This window comes from Acomys russatus, chromosome 1 (genome assembly GCF_903995435.1).
Source record: "Acomys russatus chromosome 1, mAcoRus1.1, whole genome shotgun sequence".
Classification (NCBI taxonomy): Eukaryota; Metazoa; Chordata; class Mammalia; order Rodentia; family Muridae; genus Acomys; species Acomys russatus.
The window spans coordinates 25,220,072-25,233,470 of record NC_067137.1 but is presented as its reverse complement, the minus strand read 5'-3'; the positions used below and the strand labels follow the sequence as shown (position 1 = coordinate 25,233,470).

The 13,399-nt window shown below is 41.5% G+C and overlaps 1 protein-coding gene across 1 annotated transcript in view; it reads right to left on the bottom strand.

The window, feature by feature from the left end:
* Positions 1–13,399, bottom strand: part of Hadhb (hydroxyacyl-CoA dehydrogenase trifunctional multienzyme complex subunit beta) — a 37,749-nt gene that overhangs the window by 2,158 nt on the left and 22,192 nt on the right. The window contains exons 7-14 of the mRNA XM_051142967.1: positions 11,480–11,567; positions 8,947–9,134; positions 7,935–8,115; positions 5,695–5,816; positions 3,276–3,355; positions 3,150–3,197; positions 2,094–2,181; positions 1,443–1,517 (exon numbers count right to left, since the gene is read on the bottom strand). Of these exons, the coding sequence (XP_050998924.1) occupies positions 1,443–1,517; positions 2,094–2,181; positions 3,150–3,197; positions 3,276–3,355; positions 5,695–5,816; positions 7,935–8,115; positions 8,947–9,134; positions 11,480–11,567 (870 nt within the window). The remainder of the gene's footprint in view (positions 1–1,442; positions 1,518–2,093; positions 2,182–3,149; positions 3,198–3,275; positions 3,356–5,694; positions 5,817–7,934; positions 8,116–8,946; positions 9,135–11,479; positions 11,568–13,399) is intronic.

Genomic DNA, 13,399 nt, shown 5'->3' with positions numbered 1-13,399 from the left:
CTACCTTACAAATCAGTGTATAGCATCTTAATGTGATGAACAGAAGACACACATAAAGGCTTACTGTTGTCACTGAACAATTTCCTGGAATTATTTTAAATTAAGAAATAAGCTGTAGCTGGGTGTGGCAGCACACACCTTTAATCCCAGCACTCAAGAGGCAGAGGCAGGTAGATCTCTGTGAGTTTGAGGCCAGCCTGGGCTGAAGAGTGAGTGACAGGACAGTCAAAGATACACAGAGAAATCCTACCTCAAAAAACCAAAAGAAGAAAAAAGGAGAAGGAGGAGGAGAGAAAGGAGGAAGAAGAGGAGGAGAAGAAGAAGAAGGAGAAGAAGGAGAAGAAGAAGAACCACCACCAGCAGCAGCAGGGGGCTGGAGATGGTTCATCAGTTAAGAGCACTGTCTGCCATTCTCCACAGTTGAGTAAAGAGTGGGAACTGACTTTCACATGAACTCTGGTGCCCCATATTTGACCACGTCCCCTTGATGGGGAGACCTGGTGGCACTCAGGGGAAGGATAGCAGCCTACCAAGAAGAGACTTGATACCCTATGAGCATATCCGGGAGGAGGAGGTCCCCCTAAGTCACAGTCATAGGGGAGTGGAATAGGGTGAAAGTGGGAGGGGGGAGGAATGGGAGGATAGAAGGGATGGGATAACAATTGAGATGTAATATGAATGAACTAATAAATAAATAAATAAATAAATAAATAAATAAATAAATAAATAAATAAAAAGCACTATCTGCTCAGAGGTCCTGAGTTCAATTTCCAACAACCACATGGTAGCTCTCACCCATTTATAATGTGATCTAATGCCCTCTTCTGGCATGCAGGTGTACATGCAGACACAACATTGAATACATAATAAATAAATCTTTTTTTTTAAAAAAGAAGCTTTCCATTCATTCATTCATTCATTCATTCATTCAAAGACAGGGTTTCTCAGCTGGGAGTGGTGGTGTATGCCTTTAATCCCAGCACTCGGGAGGCAGAGGCAGGCGTATCGCTGTGAGTTCAAGGTCCAAAATGGCCAAGGCCACACAGAGAAGCCCTGTCTCGAAAAACCAAAAACAAACAAACAAAAAAAGAAGACTTGCAGAGGGCCAAAAAAAAAAAAAAAAAAAAAAAAAAGACAGGGTTTCTCTCTGTAGCTCTGGCTGTTTAACCGCAAGCACTGCAAATAAATAAATAAATAAGCTTTCCTCTTATTTATTATTTATTCATTCATTCAGAGACAGGTTTCTCTGTGTAGCCCTAGCTGTCCTGGAACTCACCTTGTAGACCAAGCTGGCCTCGAACTTACAGAAATCTACCTGTTTCTTCCTCCCAAGTACTGGGATTAAAAGACATGCAACACTATGTCCAATTCTTCTTTATATTATTAGCTGGTAACTAAATTCATGCTGGGAAATTCAAGCATATTGTTCATCAGAAACTTACCTTGGCTTTCCTACCCATGTAGTTTTGTGCAAACCAATCAGAATCCATGGCTTTAAAGTTAGCCAAAATCTGACCCTGGGAGGGAAAATAATTCAAGGCTTTGTTAGTGTGACCCTGACTCTCTTTACCTAGCCCTCCTACAAGGAAGCTCAGCTTCAAGTACAAAGCCCCACTCTCTACAAGAACACACTTCACGTTGTTAAAGGCTATACTCATTTCAGATGTGTCTTTTTTTTTTTTTTTTTTAAGAATTCTTTTTGTTTTGTTTTTCTTTTTTATTTTATTTTTCTTTTTTTTTTTTTTTTGGTTTTTCGAGACAGGGTCTCTCTGTGTTAGCCTTGGCTGTCCTGGACTCACTTTGTAGACCAGGCTGGCCTCGAACTCACAGCGATCCGCCCGCCTCTGCCTCCCGAGTGCTGGGATTAAAGGCGTGCGCCACCATGCCCGGCTTGTTTTTCTTTTTTAATTTTTTTTAATTTAATTTTAATTTATGTGCATTGGTGTGAGGGTGTCAGATCTTGGAGTTACAGACAGTTGTGAGCTGCCATGTGGGTGCTGGGAATTGAGCCCCGGGACCTTTGGAAGAGTAGACAGTGTTCTTAACCACTGAGCCAACTCTCCAGCCCCAGATGTGTCTTATAAACAACTTACTGAGAAGGCTTCATGAAATTCAAAAGCATCAATATCGTTCATGGTTAATCCTGCCTTTTCTAGAACTTTTGGAGTAGCATATGTTGGTCTGAAAAAGAAAACAAATGAAAAGTAGCAGCCTAAAACTTTCCATTTTAACCTAAGCATTTCTTAGTATACCCCAAATTTTTTTATTCTTATTCATTGGTTCTACTATACAAATACCAATTAAGTGTTGAGGATATACAAAGATATCTCTGTTATTCTCACTATATTATAGAACTGGAAAAATAGATAATAAACAGGCAAATGGTGTCAGGTAAGTTAAAGAGAAAAGAAACAGAATTCAAAGGAGCAAGGCAGGGAAGGGTCTCAGGGTTACAGTGAGGGCCAGTGGAGAAAGGATAGTCAGAGGCATTTATGAAAGATCCTGTGGGTTAGGGATGAAGCTCAGTGTTGGGAGTGCTTGTCTAGTAAAAATGAGGCCCTGGGTTCAAAACCCAGTAACACACATACACATGCCCACACAGAGTGCTTGGGGTGGGGACTGACTGATTATATAACACAGTGGGTAGCAACATGAAAATAAATGTCAGTGGGAGAGGATGTGGGGGCAGCACATGCCTTTAATCCCACCCAGCACTCAGGAGGCAGACACAGGTGGATCTCTGTGAGTTAGAGGCCAACCTGGTCTACAGATCAAGTTCCAGAACAGTCAATGATACATAGAGAAACCCTATCTCGAAAACACAAAACAGAATAGAACAGAAAAGAAGAAAGGAAGGAAGGAAGGAAAGAAAAAGAAGGAAAGAAAGAAAATAAACAAAATGCCAACTTAACATCTCTCAAACCTGTGTAAAAAAATGAGAGCAATTGATGCCTGAGACCCACATGGTGGAAGGAGAAAATCAAGTACGCCTCTCTTTCTCTCTCTCCTTCTCTCCCTCTCTCCCCCCTCCTTCCCTCTGCACGTGCCCCCCCCGCCCCCCGTCTATCTCACACACATACACACACAAATAACTATAATAAAAACTCAAATATTTTTATTGAAATTTAGAGATGTATACTGCTACTTACCCGAGTAAAAGCTGATCTTTTGGATCCTGGGACACATATATAAAATCCCTAGGCAAAACCCAGAGAGGTTAGCTCCAGTAACAAAATAAAGAAGTCACAGGCAATTCACCAGAATATTTGCGTTACCTCAGATATGCCTTTGGCTTATAACCCATGGCCAGAGCTCTGTCTTCCGACATGATTAGCATTGCAGAAGCACCATCAGTCTGAAATGGTAACAAAACCACACTGTCATCTGGAGGTCTCTTGGCAGCCACCTCTTAAGTCTGTTCATGAGCGCACTGACATATACAGACAGCCTATGTAACAGACTTACTTTACTGTATCCACCACTGAATCACAGTCAAGCAGACACACTGAGCCACTCTGGGAGGACAATGGCAGAAGGGACTGTTCATAAGGCATCATAATTCAACAACATATGTTGGGAGATGCAACTGTACAAATAAGGACCCACAGGTTTTTGTTTCTGGCACAGAAAATAATTTTTTTAATGAATTAAAACATTATTTTATTTACTTAAATTATTTATTTTTACATTTTCTGTGTTCTTAGTTGCCTCTTGCTCACAGCTTTGAGATCTTATTCTAAGGGCAAAACACTGAGAGAAGACATAGGTAGGCAAGTAAGACCGTCAAAACCATGGTTTTAAAACATCTTGAAAACACGTGGGGTTTTTTTGTTTTGTTTTGTTTTGTTTTTTGAGGCAGGGTTTCTCTTGGCTGTCCTGGACTCGCTTTATAGACCAGGCTGACCTTGAACTCACATCAATCCACCTACCTGTCTGTCTCCCGAGTGCTGGGATTAAAGACGTGAGCCACCGCACCCAGCTGAAAACACGTTTTTATCCCAGTAATAATCAAGAAGTCACAGGACAAAGAGGTACCTCTTACCAATACTTTAAAAATGAAATAATGTCCTCCACAATTCCAGAGAAAATTAAACCACTCCATAGAGTATGTAAAAATCAAATCAAGTCTGTCACATTATATTATACATCTTTTTTTAAAACTCAGCAATACTGAAAAGAGAATGTAGCCTCCAATAGGGTGCCCATAAAGTCTGTGAACAAGGTGACTATACATAAAAAATGGTTTATGAATACTACATTAATTGTATATTCACTGCTGGGTGTGGTGACAGTTATACTGTCAAAGAAATATTGAGGGCTGGAGAGACGGCTAAGTGGTTAAGAGGACTCAGGTTCAGTTCCCAGCACCCTCATAGTAGCTAAGAAGAATCTGTAACTCCAGTTCCAGAGGAGCCAACCAATGTCTCTTCTAGCCTCTAGGGGCACTGACATATAGGAGACACAGACACACATTCAAACAAAATACCCACACACATCAAAAAAAACAAAAATAAAAACAAAAAATGTAAATAAAATCAGATGTGGTGGTATATTTCTTTAATTCCAGCATTCAGGGAAGCAGAGGCAGCCTGGTCTACAAAGCAAGTCCAGGACACCCAAGGCTAACAGAAAAACAATGTCTTGAAAAACAAAAATGGGGCTGGAGAGATGGCTCAGAGGTTAAGAGCACGGACTGCTCTTCCAGAGGTCCTGAGTTCAATTCCCAGCAACCACATGGTGGCTCACAACCATCTGTAATGTGATATGATGTCCTCTTCTAGCATGCAGGTATACATACATAATAAGTAAGTAAATAAATCTAAAAAAAACAAAAACAAAAATAATGAAAAAAAAAAAAAGTAATAAAAATTTTTAAAGTAAATAAAGATTCACCTGCTACCTCTTCTGAGAAGCCTCTCTGGCATCCTCAGTGCTAGTCTGCAGCACTGTAGCGCTTCTCACTGTATCACAACTGTCCTTCCCACTCCAGTGCCCAGCAGAGGCAATACAAGTTTGATGAATGGCCAACCACATAAAAAGAACAGCTTTTGGATCATTACGGTAAGACATTTAAGACCTTAAAACTAGTATTTTAGGGCTGGAGAGATGGCTCAGCAGTTAAGAGCATTGTCTGTTTTTCCAGAAGAGTTCAATTCCTAGCAACCACATGGTGGCTCACAACCATCTGTACTAGAATCTGATGCCCTCTTCTGGCCTGTAGGCATACATATAAAGCACTTACACATAAAATAAATAAATAAAATCTTTTAAATATGTATTATTTTAAATTTGGTGTTTGAACATGGCACATGGCTGTAATCCTAGCACTAGGGAGGCTGAGGCAGGAGGATTGTAACTTTGATGTCAGCCCAGGCTACATAAGGAATCCTATCTTAGAGCAATTTGTTAGGTCTATTTATTAGATCTTTGAGACAGGGTCTTGCATACCTAGGCTGGCTGCAAACTCTTGATCCTCTAGTCTCTACACCCTGAACGCTTGGGTTACAGCGTTACCCAGGGTATATCATCACACCCAGTCTGTGTTTGTTTTTTAAATAATTTTCCTTTAACATTTTCTTTATAGTGAATAGCTTTATTTTACAGCTCCAATCATATACAATCAAATTTGTTGCCAGCTGTTCTACTGAGACTATAGAAAAGTCACTTTTAAACACAAATAGCATTGACAATTACCAGGAAAGAAGAATTTGCAGCTGTCACTGTGCCATAGGGTTTGATGAACGCAGGCTTCAGTTTGGCCATTTGCTCCAGTGAGGAAGGACGAATCCCATTATCTTTGGTAACCGTGTCCTTTCCTATAAGAGCATGAATTTTTAACTTTAAGAAACTATAAGCATTATATATTTTCTCTGTAGCAATATGCTTTAACAATTCTAAGAATGGTGGCTAGAAAGAAGGCTCAGAGTCTAACACTTGCTCTTGTTGAGTACCCAGCACCCATGCTGTGCAGTTCACAACTGCCATTACTCCAGTTCCAGGGGAACCAATGTCCTCTTTTGGCCTCTGACGAACCTACATGCATGTGCAGACGTCCACATACACTTAAGTAAAAATTTAAGAACAAATGAAACGTAAATATTATCTGTCAAGTATAAAGAAATCCTTTTTATTCTTTGCAGTGATGGAGATCAATGCCCACACCCCCAGACCCTTGACTGTACTGAGCAAGCACTGTACTCCTAGGCTGCATATATGCTCATCTCTAAAGGAAAGCCTTGTACAGTTACCAAGACATGATCAAATTTTATTTCGTTTATTTAGTTGCAGATGCATACACAAGTACAAAAATATACCATGCCAGGCCTATCTAGTACTTTGAAGACTGAGGCAGGAAGACTGTTGTGAGTTTGAAGACACCCTAGGCTACAAATCATATAACAGGCCAGACAGGATTACATAGTAAAATCCTATCTCAAAACAAAACACACCCCAACATCCTAGTTTCTAGTTTCTAGTTAAAACACCACTCTACATTTTATGTAGAAGTCATATGAATCAGGAATTTTAAATAGGCTTTACCCAGGTATTGACTCATACATGTAATCCAACTTGGGAGGTTAAAGTAAAAGCATTGCTACAAGGAAACGGCCAGTCAGAGCTGCACTGCAACACCCTACAAACAAGCCAAGTGAGATGGCTCAGTAGGTAAAGGCACTTGCCACAGAGCCTGGTGACCCCAGTTTGATCCCCAAGACTCACATGGCTGAAGGAGAAAATTAATTGCTGTTCAATTATTCTCTGACCTCCACTGATAGACTATGAACACACACACACACACACACACACACACACACACACACACACACACACGGTGGGGGGGGAGGGAGGGGGAGAGAGAGAGAGAGCACGAGAGAACGAGTGCAAGCATAAGCGACTAGGAGTATCTGAAAAGAAGAGCTTATAAAAACTTAAGAAAAGTTGGGCACAGTAGCACATGCATGCAATTCTACTTGGGAATTAGAGGGAGAGGATCTGGAGTTCAAGGCCAGCCTCAGTTCCAGCACTCAGGAGGCAGAGCACGTGGATCTCTGAGTTTGAGGACAGCCAGGGTTACACAGAGAAAACCTGTTTTAAAAAACAAAAACAAAAAGAATATAAGCTGAGTGTTTTCAAAACAATCATTGTACTTAGTAAAAAGTAAATTAATCATAGCTCTAGGGAGGCAAGACAGTCCCTCTATGAGCTCAAAGCCAGTCAGGGCCACATAGTAAAAGCGTGTCTTTAAAAAATTATCACTTTGGGGCTGGAGAGGTGGCTCAGAGGTTAAGAGCACAACTGCTCTTCCAGAGGTCCTGAGTTCAATTCCCAGCAACCACATGGTGGCTCACAACCCTCTAAAATGTGATCTGATGCCCTCTTCTGGCCTGTAGGTGTACATGCAGGCAGAGCACTGTATGCATAATAATAAATAAATAAATCTAAAATAAAATTATCACTGAAGGGTTTTAATTTTAGGGTTGAAGAAATGGTTCAATTGTTAGCTCTTGCGGAGAGTCCAGATTTGATTCCCATCGCCCACCATCAGCTGACTCACAATCACCTCTAACAGTGGTTCCAGGGCCTCCAATGCCCTCTTATGGCCTCTGTGGACACCTGCATGCACATGACACACATACATACACTAAGGCACACACAGGAAAACAGAAGATAAAAATAAGTAAATCCTTTTTAGAAACAATTTTAGCCAGGTGTGATGGCACACACCTCTAATTCCAGCACTCAGGAGGGAGAGGTAAGTGGATCTCTGTGAGTTCATGCCAGCCTGGTTTACAAATCAGGTCCAGGACAGCCAAAGCTATACAGAGAAAGTCGTTTCAAAAAAACAAAAACCAAACCAAACCAAACCAAACAATTCTGAAGTTTTCGGAGCAACTGAATCAATTCAGAACGCCCCAATAAGTATCACGACTTACCTGGTACTTTGAAGGGTACGATGTCAGAAAGATGTCCTTCATCTTGTGCCTTCTTGGCCAGACTATGAGAACGCAGAGCATATTCATCCTGCTCCATTCGAGAAACAGCAAAGGCGGCAGCCAGTCGGTCTGCAGAGTGGCCCATGGTCTCATTGGTGGAGAACTCCGCCACGGCAGGGAGCTGGCAAAGGAGACATAGAACAGTTTTACTCTTCAGAGGTGTGAGATGATGCATAGAATTGCTCAGTGCTACTTAGAAAATTTGGAATCTATTCACTGGCTAGACATAAGGACACATCCCTATAATCCTAGCACTCAGGAGGTTGAGGCAGGGGTATTTTGAAATTGAGGCTAGCTCAGCAAAGCCCTGGCTCAAAAATACAAACACAAAACACCAAAGAAGTTATAAAAGAATTGCAGAAAGCTCTTTGTGAGCAAACATTTTTGTTGTTGTTGTTTGTTTTTCCAGACAGGGTTTCTCTGTGTAACCCTGAAACTCATTCTGTAGACTAGGCTGACCTTGAACTCTGAGACCTGACAGTCTCTGCCACCACCGCCACCCAGCCTGAGAAAGCATATTCCAAAGAGGGTGAACAAATACATTTTTAGAGACAGAGTCTCATGTATACCAGGCTGCTCTTGAACTCATACAAATTCACTTGACTCTGCCTCTGGAGTGTTGGGATTAAAGGTATATGCTGCTATGCCCAGGCTACAAAAACAATTTTTTTAACTACTCCCACCCACATCTTGACCAAATACTCTGGCCTGTAATCAAGAGAATACATAATTATTAGAATGTGTTTTAGCCAGTACTCAAGAAGGCGGGCAGATGGCTTTGAGTTTGAGGACAGCCTGGTCTACAAAGCAAGTGCAGGACAGCCAAAACTACACAGAGAATCCCTGTCTCAGGAGGTCAAAAAGCAGAATATGTGTTGTATCTAATTGTAATCTAGTGCTTCAGGATGCTCTGGAGACTAATAACTATTTACATCAAATGTACAAGTCTTACCTCAGGGGACAGAAAATTCAGTCTGAATTTAGAGAGTAAGGACAGGCGCTGGCCCAGAGTCTTGGCTTTATTGAGATCCAGCATCATTTTCCTCATTTTTCTTGAATGACGAATAGGGACGTCAGACATTAATTCAACACCACCAGCCACAACGACATCACACTGGCCAGAAGCTATCAAACCAACAGCTGCAGAGTACAAGCATATGCGCGTGAACAACTTTATAGGAGTAACAGACCACTGAAATGTAAGCCTCTTGATTAAAAAAGCCCAAAAAAAGGAGGCCAGTGAGATGGCTCAACAGGTGAAGGCACTTGCAGCCAAGCCTGGGGACCTCAGCTCCATCCTTAGAGCAAATATGGCAGGAGAGAACCAATTTCCACAAGGTATCCTTTGACCTGCACACATGCATCAAGATATGCATGCATGCATGCAAAATACATGAAAAAAATCGTTGTAACAGTTACCAGCTTTGTATAACAGTAATCAGTTTCTAGTCTTTCTTTCTTTTTTTCTCTTTCTTTCTTTCTTTCTTTCTTCCTTTGATACAGGGTCTCACTGTGTAGCCCTGGCTATCCTAGAACTCACTATGTAGACCAGGTTGGCTTCAAACTATGCCTAGTTAGTTTTGTTTTGTATTGGGTTTTCGAGACAGGGTTTCTCTGTGTAGTCCTGGCAGTCCTGGACCCACTCTGTAGAGGAGGCTAGCCTCAGACTTAAAGAGATCCACCTGCCTCTGCCTCCCTAAGTGCTGGGATTACAGGTGTGGGCCACAGCGCCTGACGGTTTTTAACTTTTCAATGGGTCTATTACCATTATGCACTTCTGGAGATTGAACTCAAGAGTTTGCACATAATAGGCAAGCACAAGAAAATGTTTTTAAACGTCTAAAAACACATTCAACACACTTGAGAAAAGGTTTTTTGTTTTTTGAAGACAGAGTTTCTCTGTGTAACAGCCTTGGCTGTCCTAGACTCACTTTGTAGACCAGGCTGGCCTCGAACTCAAAGATCTACCTGCCTCTGCCTCTCAAGTGCTGAAATTAAAGGCGTGTGCTACCATGCCCGGCCTGGGAAGGTTTAACCAAGACATAAGGCATCAATTTCTAAATTAACTCAAGTGATATTCTTTTAACTATTTTTATTTTATTCTGTGTGTATGAGCATTTTACCTACATGTACCCCATATTTGTGCCTATTACCCACAGAGGCCAAGAGAGCATCAGATCTCCTGGAACTGGAGTTAATAGTTGTGAATTGCCATATGGGTGCTGGGACTCACACTCAGGTCTTCTGGAAGAGCAACCAGTGGCTGAGCCATTTCTCTAGTCCAACTCAAATAATATTTTATACGCTCCCAGCTTAAATGTTCAGAAAAGTTTGCTCCTAACCCCCAACACAATATTAATTTCCACTACATGAGGTATCTGACTTCTCAGATTGAGCTTCCCTTTGTGGTAACTGACAAGCTTTTTGTTGTTTTAACTGGGAGTCAGCCACATGCTACTCAGTAGAGAAGCCCCCCCACTGGCTCTGGCGTCATTCCCCACCACTCATGTACTGACCTGCCCATTCCAGCCTTGATACTATTGTAATACCATTAAGTACTAAACCTGTCAAGTTTCTGTCTTTTCATTAAATAGTAGTAGCTATTTTTTTTAAAGAGTTATTTATTATGTATACAATGCTCTGTCTGCATATACGCCGGCAGGCCAGAAGAGGGCATCAGATCCCATTATAGATGGTTATGAGCCATCATGAGGTTGCTGGGAATTGAACTTGGGACCTCTGGAAGAACAGACAGTGCTCTTAACTGCTGAGCCATCCTCCAGCCCCCAGCAGTAGCTATTTAATACCCCACAATTTTAGGAAGCTTATTAGTAGTTGAAATGCCATATAGATTGCCAAGGATGTGAGTACGAAGTAAAGACAAAATAAAAGCATTTTTGCATGTATAAATGTGTGCTCTCGTGGTGTGTGTGTGTGTGTGTGTGTGTGTGTGTGGTGTGCGTGCACAGGCCAGAGGTATCTGATCCCAGCCAGCTGGCTTTGGGGATCCTGTCTCTACCTTCTGAATTCTGGGATTACAAACGGGCTGCCACACTTACAGTACATTTAACAGGGATCCATCAAACCCTGGTCCTCATGCTTACTCAACAATTGCTTTACAGCTAAGCCATCTTCCCACCCCACACTTAAGACTGTCTAGAGCAGGACTTCACAACCAGCATGATGCTTGAGAATGACTGCAGAACTTAGTCCTCAAAGAAGAAAGTCCAATCAGAATTGCCTGGGCAGGATAGAAAATGCACCTCCTCTCACTGGCAGTCCCAGTATCAGCCAGCCCAGGAACAGGGAAGAATGCCACTGTCTCCACAGGGCACGGAAACTACTCTGGAAAAATCCCCAACTTTTATATAATTTCATCTTTATAAAAACACAAATGAAGAGCTCTGTACTGAACACTTACTTTTCTTAAGATTAGTTAAAAGGAGTAAAATCAGCAAGCACCTTTGGATTCCACTTCCACATACCTGTGGTCATGGCTTGGTTCGAAGAGATACAAGCCATGGTGACAGTATGAGCAGGAGTCTTGTCTGAGAAGCCAGCTCCGAGGGCGGCCTTGAGGGAGTAGTGAAGGAGAGAAAACACATGTGAGTGAGTCCTGAGCGTGACTCTGCCTGGTGAATTATAAAACGGTTTTTTATTTTAATATTCTACAAAGCAATGTTTAAAATCAGATTAAGCCCATCACAAGATGGCTTACTAGCATTTCTTCTAGACACTGAAAGGTATTGTCCTAAACTCCTGATAACATGTTTTTTATTCGCTTAACTTTTTATTTTTTTCAAGACGGGCTTTCTATGTGTAGCCTTGTCTGTCCTAGACTCACTTTGTAGACCAGGCTGGCCTCGAACTCACAGCGATCTGCCTGCCTCTGCATCCCGAGTGCTGGGATTACAGATGTGCACCACCACACCCGGCTCGTTTAACATTTTTATTACATCTATTTGTGTGCACATGTGAGGTGCATGCGTATCAGGACGTACATGTGAGGTCAGAAGACACCGTGGGAACTGGTTCTTTTACCACGTGAGCTCAAGGGATGAACTCAGGCCATCAGGCTTGGTAGCACATTCCTTCACCACTGAGATATATCCCCAGCCCTCTTTACTTTTTATTTTAAAACAGGACTTCACAAGGTGACCTTGAATTCACTCTGTAGCCCAGGTATGCCCTGAACTTGTATTCCTCCTGCCTCAGCCTCCACAGCATTCAGATAGTTTGAGGATGATCAAGTCCAGCAGCTTGGTGGCTATAGTATTCTCTGACCTCATTTAATTATTAACAATGCTTTACTTCAAGCCTTCAAAGATACCATTTAAATTTATCTTACTTAAAATTTAATATACAATTGAAAGAGTGAGGACACTACATCATGGGGTGGAATTTTCATGTATCCCTGAAGCAGTAAAGCATGGCAGCAGAGCAAAGGCATGAAATGTTTCTACAAATTGACCATTAAAAAATCACAACAAGCCGGGCGTGGTGGCACACACTTGTAATCCCAGCACTCAGGAGGCAGAGGCAGGTGGATCTCTGTGAGTTCAAGGACAGCCTGGTCTACAAAGCAAATCTAGGACAGTCAAGGCTACACAGAGAAACCCTGTCTTGAAAAAAAATCACAGCCAAACCCTAACCTATACAGAGGTCCCACTTAGGTCCCTGCCTGCTCTACACTCAGCTCTCTCAGACAGCCACACTACTGACCTAAAGGCTAAGTAAAATTGGAAAGCTTGCCAAATGTAGAGATGTTCAATTCAATAAAAGGAACTTTGGAGAACTACCTGACTCTCAAGAGAACTTCTGATGAATAAGTGCCAGGCCAGTTTACGACTACAAGAGAAACTTCCAGAACAACTAATGACACAGAAAGTGACTCCAATCAATGTAGCTTTAGCAGCTCTGAGAAAATTTTAGGGCTTCCTAATTAGTCTAATGAAAATGGCATCTAATTTCATGACACAAAGTCAAACATGAAGCCACGACATCTATACTTGTTTTTATACTATTTGTTGGGAAAATCTATGTTGCTAAAACACTCCATTTTTGCTAACGTAAGGAATTTAGGCACACTTAGAAAAAAATCTTTTTAATACTAAAACTTTACTGGGAAAAAAGTTCCTAACTTCTCCCACCTTTATTATGAGCTACAAAACTCTTTTACAAGGAATTATTTTTAGTAGTCTTTTTTTAAAACTACTTAATTATCATCAGAATACAAATTGTCCTATAGTCTGGTGAAACAGATGCAAATTCTAGGTTAAAGAGGCTCCATGTCTCTTTGCTGACCTTTGCCTTCATACTTACACTGGGCCTGATACAATTTGCCATCTGCCGGGGCAGACAGCGGTTCCTTTTTTTAAAAAATTTATGTACATTGGTGTTTTGCC